The sequence below is a fragment of the Ooceraea biroi genome, chromosome 5 (assembly GCF_003672135.1).
Source record: "Ooceraea biroi isolate clonal line C1 chromosome 5, Obir_v5.4, whole genome shotgun sequence".
NCBI classification, from domain to species: domain Eukaryota; kingdom Metazoa; phylum Arthropoda; class Insecta; order Hymenoptera; family Formicidae; genus Ooceraea; species Ooceraea biroi.
This window is the reverse complement of record NC_039510.1, coordinates 16,940,999-16,964,323: the sequence shown is the minus strand read 5'-3', so window position 1 is coordinate 16,964,323 and position 23,325 is coordinate 16,940,999. Positions and strand designations below refer to the sequence as shown.

The window sequence follows — 23,325 nt, the reverse complement described above, 5'->3', positions numbered from 1 at the left end:
TCCGAACGAGAGCATTGAAAATTGGATCTTACCTTTGACAGCTCTGACAGCACTTGACAAGTGCTCGAGTGTTTGACGTGTTTCACCATGTCTGAGAGTTTCGGCAATTCAAGATTAATTAACTCTGCTTACACGTTATGATTTTACATCAAGTTGTTAAAAGTTAAGAATGGCTGAAATAGATATTTTCGACAATAGCGAAGGACAGCTGCCACAAGATCTGGGCGACGATGTCGTTCAAGAGGTTCTTAAAACTGGCACCGACTTGCGTCAGTATTCCAGGCAGATTGAAAAGGAGCTCAAGGAGGTCGAAAATAAGTCGATTCAAGATTACATTAAGGAGAGTCAGAACATAGCCAGCCTGCACAATCAAATTGCTGCTTGTGACAATATTCTGGAGGTTAGATTGCTTTAGGTTAAAATTGGCTCTTGGCATTTCGACTGTATTGTAGAAATTAAAATATCCCACCTTTTATTTACAGAAAATGGAGTCAATGTTGATGAATTTTCAGTCGGATTTAGGGAGTATCAGCTCCGAAATACTTCACCTGCAACGTAAATCTGTCGCTATGACCCAACAACGATCTAATAGGCAACTAATACATGCTCTTCTTAATCAATTCATCGAGGACATGACTGTGTCTGAAGCTCTGATTGCGTAAGGAATACCTATCAACATTTTAGAAGAGACATTAATCACATAAATCGCATGAATTATTAAATATGTATTAAATTCTTTGCAGTGGCATTATGGATTGTCCTGTAACTGAAAAGGAGTTTCTAGTTCAGTTGGAAACCCTCAATCATAAGATTAATTTTGTAAAAGAACAGAGTTTTAAAGAGGCAAAATCCTGTTTGGATATAAAGGATATATTAGAGAAGCTGAAGGTAAAGGCAATGGCAAAGATCAGGGAATATTTGCTGGAGCAAATCTACAAGTTCAGGAAGCCAATGGCAAATTATCAAGTGCCGCAGAATAACATGCTGAAGTATAAGTTCTTCTTCGAGTTTATCTTGGCAAACGAGAGAAATGTGGTGGAGGAGATCTGTGGAGAATATGTCGACACTATGAGCAAAGTATATTACTCATACTTCAAGTCCTATTGTTCAAAATTAATGAAATTGCAGGTAAAAGATACTTCAAAGAATTAACATTACCTAAATACCGTGAGACACAATCAAAATACAACGTTATAATATGGATTTCTTTTCGGCAAGTTTGAGGAGAGAGCATCGAAGGACGATCTGATGGGAGTGGAGGACACGGCGAGCAGAGGTATATTTCACAAAACAACATTGAAGCACAAAGGCACTGTCTTCTCTATAGATAAAAGAGATGAGGTTTTGTCCACCCAATTTGAAGCGAGCATTATCATTCCACATGTCCATAATCATACTGCCTCTAAGACACGGGTAAATATTTTAATATAGATACATAAGTGATTATAATTTGTGCAACTTTTCATATATTAATATCACAATTTTATAGTATCATTACGAGGCTTTGTTCAGAAGCAAGCAGTACGCTTTGGTCGATAATGCTTGCAGAGAATATCTGTTCCTGGTCGAATTTTTCAAAGTTCGTAATAAACAGGCATTAGACATCTTCAATCAGGTAAGACACGCGCGATCTTTTTATGCGTAAAATAAATCAACGTACCAAATCAAAATGTTACTCATCTTTGGCAGGTCATGGGAAAGACATTGATTCTCATGAAAAAGAACTTGCAGTCATTCGTCGACGATTGTTACGATACGATCGCTCTGTTTCTCTGCTTGCATTTGGTGATGCGATATCAGTTGATATGTCACAAGAGGGCTGTGCCAGCATTGGATAACTACTGGGAGGACTTAACAGCCATTATATGGCCTAGGTACTTCATCACGCCTGTATACTGAAAACATGACAATATAATAATCTTATTTTATATTATTCCGATGTGCAAAATTATTATATATTTCTTAGGTTTGAACGCGTGTTCCAATTAAATATACAGAGTATAAAGGATTGCGATCAATCGAAATTCAACAAAGAGACTGGTCCACATTATGTAAGTACCTAAATGTGAAGCATACCATATATGGTGCTATTGATTATTAAATTAACATATAAATGTTATAATATCTATATTTAATTAAAATTTTTAGATTACCAGAAGATATGCAGAATTCAGTGCAGCAATAGTAAGCATAGTCGAAGGGTTTCCCTGCGAAGGTGCGACTCAGTTACTGGCCGAACTACGAGACGCCGTGCAATGCTTTCTGCTGAGGATGGCATCCATCTTCCCGAATCGAACGCAGCAGTTGGTGTTTCTTATCAATAATTACGACTTGATACTTGGTGTGTTAATGGTAAGTACAATATCAAAGTATAATTTTACTCTCTGTGGAGAAGTATATCTTGCATATGTAGCATCTCTAACTATATCTGAACATGTATGTACGAGAGCGTTACATTTAATTGTAGGAAAGAACACGAGACAACTCGAAGGAAGCGGAGAGCTTCCGCGAACTGTTGAACGCGCGCTCCTCCGAATTTGTCGAGGAAGTGCTGAGTCCGCATTTCGGCGGTATAATCCAGCTGGTGAAGGAATCGGAGGCCCTGATCGATAAGGGCCAGATGGACGATTTGAAACGGCAGGAGGGGAAAGCACTGGCTCTGGTGCAGTCCTTCACGAACAATTGGAAACGGGCGCTGGAGGAGATACACCGGGAGGTGCTGCAGTCGTTTCCCAGTCTGGTACTCGGCGGGGCGCTCGTGCAACGCACGATGACACAGCTAGTGCAATATTATCATCGTCTCCACAAGATACTGCCGCCGAATGCACGCGCGCAGCTCACGAACATACATCACATAATGGTAGAGATTAAAAAGTATAAGACAAATTATTAGGCAGTCTCCTGGTGGTACTGATCGTTCGAACGGCACTCATCAATAATCGCTAATATATTATAAAAGAATCATCGTTGTAAATAGGATATAATCGAGTTAATAACTATTTATTAGATAAAGATGGTAAACTTTAATCTATCACCGAGCATTGTTCGGGAGAATCGGGGGAACGACGGTGCAAATACACACTCGCAGAAGTTAAATTCTGTACATTTATTTATAAAACGATACGACCTATGAGTAAAATGCTAAGCATGGTACTTACGTTACCATTCTATACAATAGCGATTATAATCTCTCCATGCTCTTTTGTGCACACACGAGAGCGCACGAATCTCCAAATGTATATGTATATATAACATATAGATATTTATATTATATAAATTAGAACGTATACACACACACGTATATAAAAGTTAAAAAGTGTGGTTTCGTTACTTTTCGTTTTTCTTGGATTTCGCGTCACTTATGGCATAACGTATTAATTTGTTAATGACTGAATTTTTTTACGATGAGTAGGATTACACTCATTTACGGTCATTTCGACGTGATCAAATTTTATTCACCTTGCGATCCATGGCGCTCACGCAGGGAATTTACGCCCATTTGGTATATTGAGTTCACTGACCTTTCAAGAAAAATTATAATACATCTAATGATGTCTTATGAATAATATCTCACCTGCGTAGATTGTAGTCCGTACTACAGTTCAATTCTTAATTTACGCTCACGAACCGTCGTTTTACAATACACCGTCGATAGCATGCAACACTCCATTTGTCGCTGGCACGTTATGCGTTACCACGTGAGCCTCGTTTACACGCACTCGACCTACAATAATGAAACAATAATGTTCACTGAGTAACCTGAAAAAGCTAATTGTTTTAATTAAACACTTGTATAAAAATATTAATAAATATTAATATTAACAAGTTTGATTATTGAAATATCAATTGTAAGAAAACGAAAGAACATACAAATGATACGAATCGTTTGAAATACTTACCGCCGTTTTTGTGGATATGAACCGGTGATTGCGGACGAAGAGTGTCCTTTTGAATGTAATATCTCATTCCCGCTGTGTAAAGAGTCGTGGGAATCACGTGCCGCGAGATTATCGTCTTGGCTGCATCCGGACCATCCGCTTCGGTCCAAATTGGAGCACCGTGCTTCGCGGACGCATCGGTGAAAGCGGAATCGGTCGGTGCGAAGATGGTAAACGTTTTCGATCCTAAAAAGACAATTTATATTGAGTAAATTTTTAATAAAATAAAATTATACTTACAGATTTAAAAATAAGAATTTTAAATAAAATAGAGTTGATGAATTGAATACTGTAATCTTTGATTTCTCCTAGTTTGAATTTTCAGTTTACCTGCGAGCGTGTCCTCTAAGCCTGATACATGGAGCATTTTAAGGAACGTGGTAAACCTGCTCTCGCGATCGGCTTGTAACGTTTGCACCAAATCTCCGACCGGAAGCGGAAACATGACCCTATCAATGGCGTGAGCGATACCTTGGGGAATCTCGATGTCACGTTTGTTGGGTGCGACACGTGCTCCGTTTATCGTCGTTATCTATTTGCAAAATTACGAATGAAAGGAGATGACGTGGAATTATTATAATCAGATCAGTTCTGGATTATTCTATGCGTGTTAAGCGGGCACATCTCGTGAGAGGTGGACTATACGACAGAGTCTTGCAATATCGAGCATGTTCATCGAGTGAATGGAAGATTTCTAACATATTCGCGAAGGTCAATAAACTGGATCTCGCATAAACACACATACACATACGAACTAATACGCTTATGAAAATAATGTCACGTTGACTCACAAGTTATTTACAACATGTTACAACATGTAATCAAACGAACATAACGTTTACTTTTTAAATGAAAAAAGGAAAAAAAGAACGTTGCAGTGAAATTAAAAGTTGCAAAAGTCAAGACTTGATATTTCCAATTAAATAAATGGAGACCACCATGTAAAACGAAAAGAGAAAGGATTCTTATAAGTAGAAAATTCTAAAATCTGAAATTACCTTCACATCGTTCCATTCGTGATCCTGCATCGCGTAGTCGTTTACTCGCAACTGTGTTCCAGCAAGGCTGACGCCGGTCATCTCGTCCTGCAGCGAATCGATCCTGAAGGCTCCTGGTATAACATGATGCAGAAGAAGCTGTCGAATTTTTTAATGTTAGCAATCTCTAAGAATATTATTTATAACATTTATTTTACTAATATTGCGTAATTTAAAGTCTATTTTAAACAACTTTTCATTATTAATAAGATTATTAAAGACGCTTATATATGTAACTGTACATACTCCGCTTAAAAGTCTTGGATTCTCATGGAACTTTTGTTCAGCTTTCTCAGGTCCTCCCAGTTGCACCAGTAATGTCCTGAAAGCCTTGTCCGTGGGAACGAATATAGTATATGGACCTGCAAAGAAATATTATAATATATAATATTATAATAAAATATTTTAAATATTATATGTACATTATATCGAACAGGCCATCATTCTTTAGTATCAAATTTACTTCAAACAAAAATATATTTGATTTATCTCTTTCTCTTTTTCTCATTTAAGTAATTAAAAATTAAAACATGGAAATTGGAAAAAATTAAAAGAAAGTTTAATTCCCGTGTGAGTGTATTAATTTTAAAAATTCATAAAACATTCATCGAGTATTTGGGTCATAATTGCTGTATCCCGTTTTGGCGGAAATACGCCATGTTTTGTGATCAATGTCCGTGACAATAATTATGCTTTATTCTTCAGACATTTTCTCGCATACTTTTCCTAACATAGTACAGCACGTACGTAAATCTATCGTCCTCGTTGAAAGAGAAGCACGTCATTGGAGAATGTGTGTTGAAGTTACACAATGTTCCGGTGCAGATTGATAATTGCATGCACGATCGACATAAACGGAACTATCACTAGCGAAGGAATGCTATTACAGGGAATATCATTGTACATACAAGAAACTGTAGCGTCTCATACTCTCTTCCCGACGAGCGTGTGAACGCGGTCAGTAAAATTATACGTGAAGAGAGTACCAGCACCATATTTTCTTTGCAGGAATTCATATCGTGCAAGACGTAGACGAAACGCATCTAATGGTAGAGATTTATAATTGGGGTGTCGTTATCGACTTCATAATCAAGGGAACGCGTGAAAGGATTGACGACGACGCGCTTGCAAAGAGGTTCAACTTGAACTGGATTCTTCACCAGAAATATATTTTACATTAATATTCCGACGCGTAAAAGGAATGTATGACCATTGGCGTGACTCTCATGCAATGCGCACCAACATTGCCATAATTTTCTCTGCATTTTTATGCTCAATTTATACAGTAAATTTTCTTTGATAGTTTCTAGTTAAAAAATAAATAAATAAATTGCTAATGCAAGCGAGCGAAGCGAGCTGTCAGACCGATAATTATGACGAGTAATTAAATCGCGTGTCTTCCCCGATCGCGGGATCCTGCGTAATGAGAAACACCACGTCTTTGTTCCCGTAAGACGGTGAGGCGACTGGTGTCGAAATGGCCAGCAAGTCGTGAGAACATTTTTTTAACGAACATTGCACGACTAAAGCAAGATACGGATGATGGTAGATTGTGCAAAGAAGTACATCTATCTCATCACCAACGGGATCATTTGTACGAGCGTTTAGCTCTGAAAAACTTTGACGCAAGTTGTATTCTACCTCACAGTATTGTGTACGTATATATGTCTGCGTGTGGCTGAACGAGGATTGCGATGATTTTACGCCGTTGCACAAGAAGCGTGTTCTGAATAATTATATGTTATGCATAATTATGATATTTAATTGTAATTTCTTGTAACATTTTATACAAAGCTCAAGTTCAGCCTTTAATAAAGTATGTTCGATTTATTAACTTTTTAAATCTTTTTAAATATTTAATTATTTTCAACCATTTATCGTATTTTGTCATGATAGCTAGTATTATTATTTCTATATTTATTTTATCATAAATTTTGTATCACAGTTTCAGCTTACTAGTTAAATTATGAAATGTGCTTTACCATGTTCACAACTTACCAGTTTCGTTCAACACATTGTCCAATCCGGATTGTCTCAAGTACTTCGCCATAGCGAAGAGACCCTCTCTTCTCAGCAACATGGACAGATTCTCGTACGGCGCTTGTGTCCTCACGGCTTCCTCAGTTGGAGATAATGTGGTAGTCCTTCCGAAATTACCTTCGTAAACGGTATTCTCATTCTGCAAACTAGACTGAAAGGTGCTGCTGCTGGACGGTGAGATCTTCAACGTTGACGAAGCCTCTGTCGAGGGATACCTGGAAAAGTGTACGTAGGAGGACGTCGTATGATGCGAGAAGGTCGGTGACGCCGTTGTTACGATCTCGTTCACCGGTGCCATTGTCGGAATAAATTGACTTCTCGTGGATGATGAGTATTTCGTGGTCACTCGTGGGATGTGATCCGATAAGCTCGTCTTCGTCGGATTGGTGTTCAGGGTGTTAAACACATGGCCAGTGACACTGGACGCCGAAGTCACGTATTTATCGGTCGTGGATACTGAATTCGGTGAAACCGTGACATAAGGAGAGTAATCTGCCGTCGTCGACTTGCTGAAAATTTTATTACCTTATTCAGTAAACTTCATAGCTCTTATTACGTTAAACATACATGAGAAATGTGAAAAAGGCAATTTGAATTGATGATTAAGCAAAACTGAATGAATCCAATAGTACGTATATCTGTAAAACTCACCCTTCGTTATGCCTGCTCAAAGTAGATCTGACGGTGGTAGGTCTGAAAGTCGTTGCCGTCGAGCTGTGAAAGGATGACACCGGCGTTTTGGATGTGCCGCTGGACAGCAGATTTGGATCAATGCTAGACTCAAAATGCTGGAGGGTGAGTGGCTGAGTAGTCGATCTGTGTGAGCTAGGTGGTAGTTTCAGCTCGCCTTTCTTTATCCTTTCAACGATGGATTCGACATCGGTGCCGCTGTCGTTCCCATTGCCCTTAACTCCTTGAACCTTATAACTGCCATCCGGCTGTTCCTCCAGCACGACAAATGTAACTTTCTTCGCTGGCAGGTTCTGGATGGCCGGCGTTTTGCCGATCTCCTCGAGCCTGCCATCGCTTTTTTGACGGATAATCTCGAAATCAGCACCCGGTGGCAGCACACCGCCTTTCGTCAACTCCTCGAAGATGGCCCTTGGTGGTTTGATGGTCGTTGTAGAAACTGTGCTGGCAGTAGATGGCACAATGGAAGATAGACCGTTCGGCGCGTGGATAACTTGCAGCTTCTTCCCGTTTGGCAATATCAAATCCCTGGTGGTGACGTTTCTGACGTTGTCGTCATCGCTGGATTGAGCTAGCGCGAGTTTGAGTTGCTTCAACAGCAGTTCCCGTTCGATCTGTTGCGAGCTTCTAGGTTTACTGTTAGTACCCTGTCTCGACGTGGTGGGTTTCTCAGTCTGATAGATCACCTTAATCTGCGGCTTTGCCTTGCCTTGCTGCAGTAATCGATTCTCCTGATCTTGGATCAGACTTAGCAGATTCTCCGGTATATCCGACGTTTCCTGATGAGTTCTGTGAATAACTGGACGTTTAGACGGAGGAGGTGGTGGCGGGGAAGGCGTGGTAGTCGTCGTGCTTCTTGCTGTCGTCGTATATTTTTTCTGATGATTAGCGATTGCTTTGAGGAAAAGCTCTGCTTCCGATGGTGTGATCCGTCGTGCTGTCGGCGATGACAGCAACAATGGCGTGGAAGTAGTGCTGATAACGATGGGTGTAGATGATGCCGCAGTCGACGGTACGGTAGGTAATGCCGTGGAAGTGAGTTGCTGCAATCGTAGCACTTCCTGTTGCCTGCGTACTTCCTGTTGCTCATGTAGCAATTGCTGTCGCTGCTTCTGCAGTAGCTCTAATTCGCGCTGCTTCTCGAGATACTCCTGCAACTGCACCGTCTGCTGATCGCTGAATAAAGGCTGCGACAAGTCCTGATGGAGATTCTGGAAGCCATTCTGATTGTACTGATTGTTGCTGTATTGTTGCTGCTGCTGATATTGCCGCTGTTGGAATTGCGGCGCCTGCACTCCGAGATCTGAAGTGCCGAGCTGCTGAGCAATCTTCTGCTGCTGTTGTATGAGCTGCTGAACCTGTTGTTGCTGTTCAATCAATTGCTGCAACTGTTGCTGCTTTGCACGATCGACTTTGTACTTGGCCAGAGAAGCGAATGGAGTGTTGGATTGTACCTGGTACTTTGGTGTTACTTGTTCGTATGAAGGAAACGATGTTACTCGCGGGTTTTTAGAGTCCTGATTGGAATGGTGATACCGTTGCTGGTGTTGTTGTACATCGCTCAGTATCTGGGCTTGCTGGGAAGCCGAGAGACGAGGTCGCGGATCATTCACGAAGTGACCCTAGTAACAAAAATTTATTCATTCCTAAGAAAAATCTACATTATTAAACATAAATAATATATTGAATATTAATTAATATATTGAATATTAATTAATAATATTAATGTCAAAAGATTCTTCGCAGATAAAAATACATTTGTGATCATTGCTTTTCGTTCAATTTCGTGTAATATACAATTTGTATTTACATTCCAGACATTACAAGCGCGTTCAGGTTCAGGAAAATTATGTAATACTCTGATACTTCCACCAGCATTTATTGCCAGTACCAAAAAGTGATAATAGCATGGTCAGTGCAACTGTTATTAACGTTCAGTTACGATCGTCATTATTTGCTTTTGATGATTTTTTGATAGTGCAACAAGAAATCTACATTATTTGTTTTAAGATGTATCAAATGTAAAAAATGTGCATTAATTTTTTGTACGTAGATATATAATTTTTAGTCAGCTGTAAAGATCATTACTGATGTAGCATGAAACTGAAAGGGAAATCGTTGATAATGGTGGGCGTAAGTGTATTAAAGCTTTCATATATTATAGAGAAAGTATGACGAACATGAAAGGTATGAAAAATGGTTTGTTTCGTTCGAAAATTTTGACGAATTATCATGATTAATTACTTTACGAATTACATTCTGCAGCTTCTTACCCTACTGAAATATTCTCTTGAATACATGCTACGACAAGAAAATGAAATAAAATCTTCCAAGAGCGAAAGCAAATCGAATCCGCAATTCGCGGTAATTTCATGTATGTCATAGGATTTGTGAATTATTGGCATACATTTATATTTCAAGACGTTCACTGGGAACTAACTGGAAAATCGACAAGAAGATTACCTCGTAGTTTAGCAAAAGTTGTCTGACACGTTGTAATATTTTAGCGAGTCTAATATATAACAAGTGTTCAACTTATAACTGTACTTTAACATTTGATTTAAAAGTAGTATCTATGTAAATTAATATGCATTTCTCAATATATACACTTCAGTAAATAATAATCCTCAAAAATCAATTCATATCGTTTGTGTAAGAAATTCATCTTTATATCGCAATAAATGTAAAGAAATCCGGATTTTATTTTCAGTATAACATAAACTCGTTAATTTCTCTATTGGTTTGTTTTATTATAATTGCTATATCATTACGCTCAATGCTTCTTATGTATTGAAATTTACAACTGCATTTATTGCGCGCGCGAGAAAAACGCAAACAATTAAGGTGGCCGTAATTAAGAGAGGCATTGTTCGATATTCTCCTTTCCCCTGGGTGTCTTCTGTCGTCATGGGCTCGTTGTGGGACAATCTTCTCGTCTCCTCGAGAAAGTACGACCCACTGCAGTTTCCATTTCACGTATTTCACACACATAACATCAAACGTGGGCATGTAGATACTGGTTCTTTATATAACGACTTCATCCTTGCGGCTGATGTACGTACTTTGCATGATTATGCATCTTTTTATAAGCAATCTGCAGGTGCCAAATTCATTAAAAAGAAAGAAAATCTTTTAAATTTTTCATTTAAAACAATTATCAGATATATTTTTATAACTTTTTATGAGACTATTTCGATACCATATATTTCTACTAACGATCTTGCAATAATAAAAATTAATATTTTACATTTTGCGATATATGCGATGTTAAAATATACATTATTCCCGAAAAGATAGTATTATTCTTTATAGATAAGGCTCTATAGGTAAAAATTTAATTAAATTAATTAAATTAATTAAATTAAAATAGAATAATGAGATTAATAAGTGATGTTTTAAAAACCGTAAAATGCAAGCTGCGTGTATGAGGAATTTATGTTCCGTGTCAATCTAAATCAGTTACGCACATTTCATTTAATTGGCACCAACATTGGCATTAAAGAATTTCTCCAACAAACATCGAATGCACACTGCGCACTGCAATTTTCTCAACGCCAATATTACGCAATGACTACTTGCATTACATAAACGTTAATGTATAAACCGTATTTATATATTACAGAATATTTCAAAATTATAAAAAACTATATTTATATGTACAATCTTGTCATTATCCCCTTACGAAAAACAACAGTAAAACGTAAATCTAAACTCAACCTATAGTTAATCAGATTACAAATTCGTGACAACGTGACGAAAGCCATATTAGAATTTCTGGATACAATAATTAAAATGATTCTACCATATTTACACAGTTCTTGACAAGTCATGCTCGACATGTTAAATAGATTTAGGTGAACTGACAAGTCCAGGGTTATTGATACTGGTTTCAATAACAGTCCTACTAGTTCAACTGCATGCACCGTGACGAGTCAAGCGTGTATGAAGCAAGTAATTTTAAAAAGTATTCACATATATGTTTATATAGTTGTTTTTCCATATACTTGTAAATGGTATTATAAATTTTGCACATAACTTGAATAATTATGCAAAATAAAAATCATGCTAATGATCATTGATAATAGTGAATAAATACGCGTATCGTCTCATAATATAAGTTACATAGTGTATGTCATAAGCTTATTATAATTCAGTTATAATATAATTATATAATTAATGCTATTTTTATTATAATTAATGATAATTTCATCTAATTCTTATTATTCTCTAATATTAATTATTAGTGACTTCATTCATTTTAGTACTTCGTAGTATTACGGCTGGAAATGGCAAATCGTGGAGTTTTGTAAGTGACAGTAAAAGAAGTAGCAACCTTCGAGAGAGCAGGCCACTCGCTCGCCGATGTTGAGATACCGGTGCGATTAAATTGTGCGTCGAGGGGTAACATATTCCTTACGCCTGTTTGCCACTTTCTGTAGTAGCTATCTAGTACACGGAAATATTTTCGAGCATATATAAGCAACATAGCGACGTAGACCAGTTCGAATATTAAAATTACCGAAAGGTAATACGTAAATAACTACGCGTTCCGCAAAATATATGCGCATTCCAAGCTGGAAAGTAATTTTCAGAATTTTTTCTGGTATTGTACACGCTTAGAGCAGTCGTCAGTAACTCATCTGACAATTTGTCGTTCGTACGATTACCTCGAGAAATGATCTACCTCCGCCAGATGATAATTGGGGCCTAGAAAGTGACGAAGTCTTTAGAGAAACTTTGAAGAAGAACTGTAACAAGCGAGTGACACCGTAGACAACCTCTTGAATGATTTAATAATAAAATATACTCTTGATAAAAAAAAGTTACCAAGAAATAAAATGTCTATTGATCCAACTAACTTTAATATACGGCAAATATGTACATTTAAATAAAGTTTGGCAAAATACGAAAAAGTATAATGAGATTTGACGATATAAATAAGCGCTGATTAGAATTGAATTGATTAAGAAAAGGATTGATTAAGAATAGAATTAATTAAGAAAAGGATAGAGAACAAATAGAATTATAAATTCTTCTGTAAGATCTTACACTGAAAAGATATTAAGAACACGAGACTGTTATTGCTGAAGACCTTTCACAAAATAAACGAGCGCAATTGCAACAATGCAGTAATGCTTCACAGTTAGCAATTAATTATCCGGTTATACCGCTTACATAAATAGATAAAGGACACGATATTGTAAAGCGATGCAAATATCTGGACACGTGAAACAAACGGGAAACGGGTTTGCTCCACCCACAACATGTGAGAACGATATTGGCGAACACATGCCCCGCAAAAACGAGTTCCAATAGGCATACGAGATAGACTGCTTATCACGTGCCGCTTATCGAAAAATATCATCTCGCTTGGGATTATAATAACTTCCGTACTGAGACAGAGCTCTGACCAGACTCGAGGAGATAGTCCTCTCACTTTCGTGCCACAAGTCGACCGCAATTCGCGACCGGTCACTGCTGATGGACTCTCAAGAAGCCTCCGCGATAGAGAGAGGTGGCTTCGCCAATTATGGTAAATCCATATATAATACACATATACAAATATACATATAATATATATGAATGTACAAAATGTTAGAATAATAATTTCCTTTCAACGAAAACTGATCAATTGCTAAATCTTTTTGAATTTTTAACGTTAAATATGATAACAATCAGAGATAATAATTTTATTTTTGTCACAAATATTTTATCTCTTTTTATGGAATGGCTTATTTAGAATGTACTACTTTTACTTATTTTAATTTGTTGCGGTCACTTATTTACCGCTCTTAAGGGGATTATCGCCTCGCTCAGCGATTGGAAGATCAAAGAGATGATCGAAAGTACGATGCCCGCAAAGGAGCTGGGAAATCAACCGCACCTAGGATAAACGTTCTCTTTTTTTTTCTTTCTGTCTGTGGGAAACATGCACTGGACTTAGGTTTTACGATAGTCGTGCGCCGCTTGATTGCATCAGTAGATACGGACGGTGTATAGTCAGACACCGAGATACCAATCATTGCGTGTTTTCAGCTTAATATATCATTTGATACATACGTTATTTATGTATCGATTACACATAATAAATAAAATCTATGAATAAAATAGATACTTATTTATCATCTTAACGTGACTTTATGTAAATATATTTGCCTTCTGTTATTTGTATTCTTTAAAATCTTGCTCCTATATTGCTTTTTTAATACCTGGTGAACCGTATCTTTTCATTTAAAGCCCCATAAATTCTTACACCATATTTTTGGTGTTCTTCTCTTTATAATATCGTAGCTTATAGTAAATAGTGATATATGTGTAACTTTTATGATCGTCATTATAGTTAATGCGTCTGTGAAATAGGTATCGTTTGAAGATTTAGTAAAAGAATCACGTAATAAAATTTTACCTTTTATAACTAAATCTGAGGAAGAAGAAATAATCTCAGGAAAGAAACATACGCTTAAAAACAGTTATATTTTCTGTGCTTCATTTCTGACATTCGTTTTGTAAAAGTATTCGTGCCTGCAGAGTTATCAAAAATCAGAACATTGTAGATAGTTAATATCAGTGATCGCAGTATATTACTCTCATTTTACACTCACGGTTGCATAATTCGTTGGCATGCACGATCAAACGCGTGCATTCACTGTCTGCTATGCAGTCTTATGCAACATGGGTTCCTTCACTTTTCTATCCGAAAAGAAAGGCAAGGTATGTTTCTTCATAAAGAGGGTTCTCTTCTGACCATCATTCTGATGTATTTGTATGTAATTAAATTTCATAATATCTGCTACATAACAGCATATGCTCTGATAGAAGTATTGTATTAATATAATACGTTTAACCAGCATCATTTCTGGCTTATTAGTAACATGTAACAAGGAAAGTTCCTTAGAAATTGCTCAGAAATGTTTGAAATTCGCAATGCAATCTTATGAAGCAAATTACCCGAAATGAATAACAATGACGTACACATTATTTCCATAAGCTGCTTTACTGTGAATTTTTAAGTTCGAACCGTTACATAAACTGCATTCACAATTACATCATCATCAAATTTCTTTTCCTTTTTTCACAACTGAACTGCATATTTTCATAATAGGATGAGAGTTGGCGAAAAGCGATAATGCGCTGTCCGGAATAAGTATTGAAATACGTGTTTCGCACCAAAGGAGACCTCGTTTGCTTTACGATCATAATATGTATTTCCAATGCATTCGGCCAATAAATTGCACCCTCTTATGCAGTTAAGGATCAATAGTACTTTCATATCCTGTCCCGGAAGGCGTTGCCGTTCAGCAAAGCGTTAGCCTTCCGCATAAAACAAATCCAATTCCTCAACAACGTTCCTACTTTCATTTAAACGCGCTTCGCACGTTCCCTTAAACGTTCCCAAGTAGACATTTTCGTATTATGAAAAATCTCATTCAATGTTAAAAGGGAACGTTTTTATTTTTTCTAATATTTTAATATTTTTCTATCTGTAGTTTTCTAATGAGATAAACTTTTACATCGTATATTTTCTACGAAAATCAGCGAGTGAGAGGGAAATCTCAGTTATCATTCGATGGCTATTAATGTGGACCTGTCGGCCGTAATCTGATATAAACTTTCGCCTCAATGTGTGCGTTAGTTGATCTTTGTGCATTACAACGTGCATACAAATGCCGTGGGTACTTGTTGCGCTTGTTTTAAGAATCGACAGACAAATTTGAGTTATAAATAGTGTTATAATCTCTCGCCAAAAAGATCTTCAAGTGCAACACGCAAAAATCAATGCACATTGCACGAAATATAGATAATATACTATAAAAATAAATTTTTGAATCGTGAGTACCTTTCTGAAAACGATTTCAAAGCGCGATCGCGATTAACCATTCAAGGAACTCGATTTATAGTAATGTATATTATCAAGAAAACTTGTTTGAGCAGTTTAAACGTTGCTTGTTTTTAATTTTTTTTAGTTTTTGCAGTGCTTTTCTCTATGTCACTCTATCCTATAAGTTATGATATAATTTATAGTATAGAGTGAACGTGTACATATCCTATAAATTATGATATAATGTTAGTGTAGATATACAAAATACGGAATTATCACTGAATCGTGGACGTGATCATTCCGATTGCCGATTTGGTCAGCAGTAAAAATATCAGATAAGATGACACATATAGAGAAAGTTCGTGACATTTTAAACAGATGCTTCCTACGCCTTTCGAAAGTTCTGATTTCCCTCCAGCTTCGTTTTCATTATCTCAAACTGCAATTAATCCGAGTCCTCCCACTGCAAAATCTATTTCAACAAATTTCAGTGTTCCTTCTTCACGTCTCCTTTGTCCTCGTCATCAGATATGCTGCGGGCCATGATCTCAATCGCTTTTACTTTCGATCACGTAAGAGATCATTCCGCTTTTAGTGAAAGGATGACCAGCCACATAGCTAAACTCACATGCATGTATTGCTTTTCGCTGCCATCAAACACGAAGAATTAAAAATAAAAATTATACAAGATAAATATTGCTTTAACTATAGATGGAATAACTGTTCTGATTAATAATCAATTTAGAAAAGTTAGTCTTTCTATTGTTATCATTCCTATCTCTCTTATTTCTATATATATATATATGTGTGTATGTGTATATATATATATGTATATATAGCAAATTCATTACTGAATCTGCAAAATCGTTATTTTTTCATCTTTATGCAACATATATGCGTAGAAGAAAATAAAGGAAAATGTGATTTGTTTAATCTTCTCGATCCATGTTTTGTTTCTAACTTATTTTGTTAAATTCAACAGGATTTACAATTTACAATTTTCTGACATCACATTCCGCAGTTTCTTCTCAATCCTGCTGGGATTAATTAACAGATGAAAATTTCTCTCGGAACAACAAGCGGCGTGTCTTCTTATTGCTGCAGTGGATCGACAGAGAAATTTCACCTCAGGGTCACTCAGAATTCGCACTTTCTGTTTCACCGTTATTACGCGCGAAACCGCCTGATACTTCCAGCGCGGTGTATCTTCACGCGAGAGCGGATGAGTCGGAAGCGATTTCCAAGACGGTTTCGCGCACGAACAAGAGAAGAGGAAATGCATGCGGAAATATTGTTCGATCGCAGAAACGCCGGGAAAATTTTACATGCAAGGCCATAGTTTCCAGGCCGGACGGACTTCCTACGACTTTTTTTTATTGCTATCGGATCATTAACCATCATTAAATGCACCTGCAACGTTTCCTATGCAATTAATAAGTTTCGCTGGATTAACAACATGAGACAACATTTGTGTATGCATTGTGTATCAAAATTTCAATGGATTTTCCGATGAGAACACATGCATCAAAAATTATTAATTACATTTTATCAACATAATAGGTTTCTAATATAAAATAATAATTTTGTTAATACATATTTTGTGCATTTCTAAACGTAAACTGTTTAATCATGCATGTAACAACACGAAAATGGCACGATGTGAAATTTGAAATCTCCGAAATCGAAGATAATAAACGCAATGAACTAAATGTTGTCGCATCGTTGCATTACGTATGCTAACGTTAACTGCCACCAAAACGGGTTTTTTACGGAAGCAATTTGCATAACGATACACACACATGAATCGAGTAGTAAAAGTAGGTAATGAAAAAAAAGCTGGAAAAGAAAAAGTTTGACCTTTGCCTCGTGTCCACCTGAGGAGAAATTGATTAATTGGACAATTAAACCAGCGTGTCGCCTCGTGTCCCATCTCATTCTCAAGAAAGCTCAAAAGATTCTCGAGATTCCACATCACATTCGTATTTTGAGAAAGTCTAGAATTCTTCCGGATACGAATAAAGCATCGCGATCATTTATAAAATAAAAATCGTTATTTCTTCATAGATCCCCCGAAGGAAATTTTTGATCAAACGTAAGAGCTTTTTCTTTCTCTTTTTTTTGTCGGTTTCCAACTCGAGGAAGGAAGATAGGAGAAAGTATGATTAATAGGAGGAGCATACCATTTCAAAGCTAACGTTGCGAGAGACGTTAAAAGAAGCGATGGCTATACATCGTTGGTTGTAACGATTTTTGCATTTGAAGTATTTAACACTCTTCGACCGATTTGGATATTGTGTTCTTTCCGTGCTGTGTTTTCTATCACATTTGTAACGTCTTAAACAGTTCAATAACAGTCCTGTTATTAGCGCTTGACCAATTATAGCAATCGAGCGCTGCCGTGTCGTTAGATCGTGCTCGTAGAAAAGTGAAACGATGCGATAATAACACGGGAGGGATTTTCCCTCCAATCGACCCGAACGAGATTCCTTGACAACTTGACGAGGCTGAAGACGACTGGTGAGAAGAAAAAGAAGAGAGGCAAGAGAAATTAATTGCGCGCTCGCAAATTGCAAAAAATTGTAGCTTATAGTAGGCAGACGTTCTTTTTTTTCACTGCATCGTATTTTTCATGAACTTTGAGAGATGAACCATTGCGATAAAATTAATAACAACGCAGGACGGATTTCTAATGTCGGAACGGCTGAGCGTTCACCTTTTACAAAAACATATCCGAGCGCTTATTAATTTTGATTGTAGAAAACGCGATAGACGTTTCCGGAAGACAGAATCCGGACATCACGTTATTTCGCAAGGGCAATTTTTCTAATTGTGGGACCAACGCGTTTTCGTGAGCGATTCGTGCAAGATTTGCTCGATCTGACCGAGATCGTGGTAGATCGTGCTTTCGTGATGGGACGTTTCGTTAAAACGACTTTTGCGCAAAGCAAAATAGATTACCCGTTGGCTAATAATAAGTTTACTAATCCGGATAATTGGTCTATATCGTGATCCGCAAGAAGATAAAGAAACTGGGTTGTGAACGGGCACGTGGCGATTAGAAATGCCTGATTTTGTGTGGTTTAATCTACAATTATGGATCCAATTAATGATTGCATCACGTAATCGACACAATCGAAAATAAAGTTGGATTACGCGGTAATTGCTGATTACGGTAGTCGATTTCTCGCCGATTATTGGAGTGACGGCCCGTTCTGCTTCGTGCGGAACATCCAGACCAGATCGAAATTTCCGGATAATAATCATAGATTATGTAACGTCTCTGGTCGTTAGAAATTAATTTAACACCTGTACGCTTCTCTCGCTATCTTTCCCACAAAGGAGTACGTCGTCGTTTGCACTGTACCGCGCTGTAACATACGCTTCTGTGATCCACAGCCATTCTCAGAGCAAGATTTCTGGAGAAAGTGAGGGAGCACATAGCATCCTTCACCTTCACCCATTGTCCTGTATACTCGTCTCGATCTCACCTCGTGTCCTCGGGTAACGTCGATAATACGAGCGTAAGATATATGTATATTTTCTCACCATGCGGATTAACCCACAGATAAGGCATTTCACTGTTCCGCGATACAAGAGAAAAGGAATCGTTAAACATTCCAGAGAGAAACCTGAAATACAGTTTGCGTCAACGAGATGCAATAACTTCCGCAAAAACGAGGAACTTCTTTTTTGAACCAACGATTTTCAGAATCTTTTTGGAAAATCGAAAAAGAAGATTTTCTATTTGGAAAGATTAACTTATTCTTGAACAAAGGATCATCTGAATTATACTATCATTACTCCATCGTATCCTATACTTTACTCATATTTATACATTTAAGCATTTAACAAGCATTTAATTTCATATTTATACATTTAAGCATTTAACAAGCAATTTACAGCGTATTTTCTTGTCCGGCAGTATGTATCGTATTCGCAAAGAAAATTCTTTATCTCTGCAAATGTATATTTATTCTCGATTCACGCTCTGAATATGTGCCTCGTTGAGGAAAAGAAATATAGAATAAGAAGAGCACCGCGAAGCAACCAGCACGATTTCAACGGATGAGAGAAAATCGTCTTTGCATGCCTACCAGACGGCCACATGTCTGTGATTTAAGGACGATTTCTAACGCGTGCCAGTTACAAAATCGTTACAAAACTGCAGCACGGATTATTCGCGTCCATAATTACGTTTCACGCGAAATTGTGACGGCAATTTTGCCGTGTAATTTTTATCTCAAAACAGTCTGCAGGGTAATATCGCGCAAATTGCGCCACGTATGCAATCAGTGTAGGCGCGAAGGATCACAGGCGATTCGAGAGAGAAAACGATGAAAATCGTACTTCTCTTATGTAAATTGCGGAAGAGCTGTCCGCGCTTTAATTGATCGCTTCTCGATCACGAAATGCAACTCGATCACGAGATGTACTTCAACAAAGTAACAAATAAGACACTTTGAAGAAGCTTCTTTGTTACTTTCTTATTGTGTATTTACATTACTCGATATCGTATAATAGCGACATTTTATATCATCACATCAAACATTTTTATTTTATATTAGTTTTCAGTATTATGCATATATGAATACATATTTGTAATTAATCTCGAAATTATTTTTACTTTATTAGTTTTGCAATTATTTCTAGTTTGTGGATTCGCGTGATTTTTGGACTTTTCTTTTTGCGTATACATATCAGATAATTTTACGAATAGATAATAATGATAAATACTGAACGTTGACATAAATGTTATGTGAAAAAAATTATTTCTTCTTCAAACGCGTTTCTGTAGCAAAGTTACGCTGTTTCAAATTCCGGATATATGTCTTTCGCGTAAAGATACTTCTTCCCTGATAAGCTTTCAAGACAAACGTTTTCTCGTTGCGTTTGTGCGTTAGAAAGTTCCTGTTTACACGCGACGTGCGTACATCGTTACACACGTTGTACGTTGTTCCAGCGTCTCGGAAGAAGAGATAAACCGGAAGCTGTTTCAATTAGATGTCTCTCGTATTTCCTCTTACAAAGACACGCACAGAAAATACTCTTCATACTTATATGGAAACTCAAGTGTTTTTTCGATGACTTGAGTGAAAGGTTCCGTGATCAGACACGTTCCATGCCATTCGAGTATTGTATTCATTTCCGATATATTTGAGAACAAAGTTTTCAAAAAGATTTTGTCCTACAATGATTGAGTAAAGAGAAATTACTTACGTGATTTGTGTACTTCATAAACGTTACAAAGATTAAATTATTGAGATATAAAAAGCTTGTAGAAACATAACAATTTTCCTTAATACGACAAATTAAAATATTTTTTGTCTACATCAAAAATAAAACATTGAGATTGTTCTATATAACTACTTCTATATAACAACTTTTTATATCTATCATAAACTTGATAATCAAATGATTCTGAAAAATAATACACAAAAATTAATATTTCTCCTAAAGTATCTTATTTCAAACATGATGTTTTCTCGATTTATTCTAGGACTCGCAATTCTAGAGAGAAACCTAGTAATTAGAACGAGCTGCCGAGAAAGAGAATGGATATTGGTCCAGGAGAAGAAGACGTAACAGCACAAGCGAGAGAGGTAGAAGAGAGAGGGTCAAGAGTCATTCTGTTAGTGGGTGAGCGCTCGCATGGCTCTACTTTCATCGTCGCAATCATCGAACGAATCAATCTAAGAGAAAATACAAGATTGTTCAAATTGTCGAGTGTAATCTTTAACATTTTTATCTTTCTACGCAAGGTAAGGACGATATTTTGTGCTAAATGAAGAAGTGGAGTGGAATAACTTTGATCGTTATTAATCAAAAGCGCGGTTCTCCTCTTTGCTGCGGAGTCGGCAATTGCTATCTCAGCAGTGAAACCTTGCCATGATCATCGCGAAAGATAACCGGGATGCTTCGCGATGCAACGGGTGCACGGCAACGGCCTGATTACGTCAGGCGCGGCAGTTTCATTAAATCTGCATACTCGCTCGCGCGTCCGAGTAATCTACGTGCCTGGAACTACGCGCATTAAATCGAGTTTCTGGAGAAATTTCGAAACGAATTCAATCACATGCTAAAAGGATGCATTACGGAAATCCGCATGAGATTAATGATTAAAATCATCGAAACGTATACAGGTCAGCCAGAGTGAAAAATCAGCTATTGCTTTATCTCCTCCATCTCTCGACTAAATGGATGGACGCGTTAATAACAAGTAAAATTTAAATAACTGCAAATGATTAATAAATAATATATCTGCTAAAAATAATTCTGTCCGTAAAAGGAACAGTATTTATTCTATGACTGAACATTGAACACTATTAAATATTTATTTATTTGTTTTAATTTAATTCTATATTATATATTTTATAGCATTATATCATTTTTCAGTATATTTTGTATTTTGTTGCTAAACTTTCATGTTATTTTCATTTTATGTATAGATTTCTGCTAAAATCACTGATAAATGCGTTGAGAGCTCAAAGATCTTTCTATCTTTTAGCAAAATTAATGGTGGATACACGACAGTGTGCAAATTTTACGACTTTTCTGCGGACGAAGTTTTCACGACGATAAGATGTAAGAATAATGAAGCGATTACTTTCACCGTAGCTTTCTGCGGTTCGTATAATTCGTTTGAACATAAACACCACCTCGATGGTGCTTCTAAACACATTTAAATTTTCGCTCGCACTTAAATAAATTTTATCATTGTAGATTACCGTCTTCGGAAGCGAGTAAAATAACATTAAGATCGGCAGAAATTGCTGATTCAAATACTGTGCGATTACTAGGTCGAGATATATGAATTAACAACATACTATGAAGCTGCGAATATGTATGATTTCCTTCTCGAAAAATTATCCTGTCGCTTTGCGATTGATTAAAATGCAGAAACCGCATTACATTTCATTTCCATTATGAACGTTCTCTTATCGTCTTCTCTTATTTGTAACATTTGATGGAAATTGATATGAAAATTTGCAATACGATTTAACGACGTATTATTCCGCCCATTGAAACGATACGGACTCAGATCAGAGATGAATGTACAAGAGATTAGATTTATCAACGTAGCTTCTAATCGATACTAATTGAAGACTCTTCGTCTCACATCGTTATACTTCCGTTAAACTGCTCACTAGTAAATCGAAGAAAGTTTTTTGATACGAGAGAAAGTTACAGCTGTCGAATGGACTTCATCGAAGAAAATGAGAATGAGTCTCGAAAATTGTTTGACAGTTCCTAAATTTTTTCGTGCAGCAAAAACGAGTAGAAATCAACTCGACTAGGAATATCATCAATCAAATTACTTATATGAACGTGTGTGTGCAATGTCAAGTCTACTTCCATAGCAACATCATTCCCTTAATATAATTTTCGATAGAGTTTTAAATTATTTTGTTTTTTCCTATTAAATAATATATTGGATTGATCGGAAAATCATATTTTTTTCTATTTAATAACGAACTCTACAGAATAAACAGGAAACTTTTATACTCACCTGTTGAAAATGAGGTAAGTCGGCGCCATTTAATATTACAGGATCAGCCTCAGCAGCCACAAGGATGTCTAGCCGCAGCACTAACGCGGCCCACAGGAAGCACAAGAAGTGTCTTTGCCTCATTGCAGCGGGTAATGATCGCTTCGGATCTCGGACGTTCACACTGCAGCAAAGCACTTACTATATCCCTCTTCGAATTTCACCGGTACATCCGAGTCTTGTCGTCCAATATTAATATATGATATACTTTTGAATAGTTTTCGTAAATAAAAACCATGCACTTTTTTCTCTCTC

General features: G+C 36.9%; 2 protein-coding genes across 2 annotated transcripts; one reads left to right on the top strand and one right to left on the bottom strand.

Moving 5' to 3' along the window:
• The first annotated feature begins 17 nt into the window (after positions 1-17).
• On the top strand, positions 18-3,825 carry LOC105284907 (vacuolar protein sorting-associated protein 52 homolog). Its single transcript, XM_011348743.3, has 9 exons — positions 18-400; positions 483-658; positions 744-1,128; positions 1,219-1,413; positions 1,490-1,615; positions 1,690-1,874; positions 1,967-2,051; positions 2,149-2,352; positions 2,468-3,825. Exons 1-9 carry the CDS (start codon positions 170-172, stop codon positions 2,891-2,893), a joined length of 2,013 nt encoding a protein of 670 aa, XP_011347045.1. The 5' UTR covers positions 18-169; the 3' UTR covers positions 2,894-3,825.
• On the bottom strand, positions 3,095-23,209 carry LOC105284908. Its single transcript, XM_011348745.3, has 8 exons — positions 23,032-23,209; positions 7,667-9,327; positions 6,974-7,524; positions 5,222-5,337; positions 4,937-5,074; positions 4,269-4,470; positions 3,900-4,124; positions 3,095-3,724 (listed from the first exon to the last, which is right to left on the bottom strand). Exons 1-8 carry the CDS (start codon positions 23,152-23,154, stop codon positions 3,636-3,638), a joined length of 3,105 nt encoding a protein of 1,034 aa, XP_011347047.2. The 5' UTR covers positions 23,155-23,209; the 3' UTR covers positions 3,095-3,635.
• Between the last annotated feature and the right edge of the window lie 116 nt (positions 23,210-23,325).

Bases quoted from the DNA above. Each gene is read 5' to 3' on its own strand.
- LOC105284907 (XM_011348743.3), top strand. From the start codon at position 170: ATGGCTGAAATAGATATTTTCGACAATAGCGAAGGACAGCTGCCACAA. The intron at 1,129-1,218 runs GTAAAAGATACT...CTTTTCGGCAAG, and splicing joins CAAAATTAATGAAATTGCAG to TTTGAGGAGAGAGCATCGAA. The intron at 1,616-1,689 runs GTAAGACACGCG...CATCTTTGGCAG, and splicing joins CATTAGACATCTTCAATCAG to GTCATGGGAAAGACATTGAT.
- LOC105284908 (XM_011348745.3), bottom strand. From the start codon at position 23,154: ATGAGGCAAAGACACTTCTTGTGCTTCCTGTGGGCCGCGTTAGTGCTG. The intron at 5,338-6,973 runs GTAAGTTGTGAA...ATTTCTTTGCAG, and splicing joins CAATGTGTTGAACGAAACTG to GTCCATATACTATATTCGTT. The intron at 4,125-4,268 runs GTAAACTGAAAA...TTGTCTTTTTAG, and splicing joins CTTAGAGGACACGCTCGCAG to GATCGAAAACGTTTACCATC.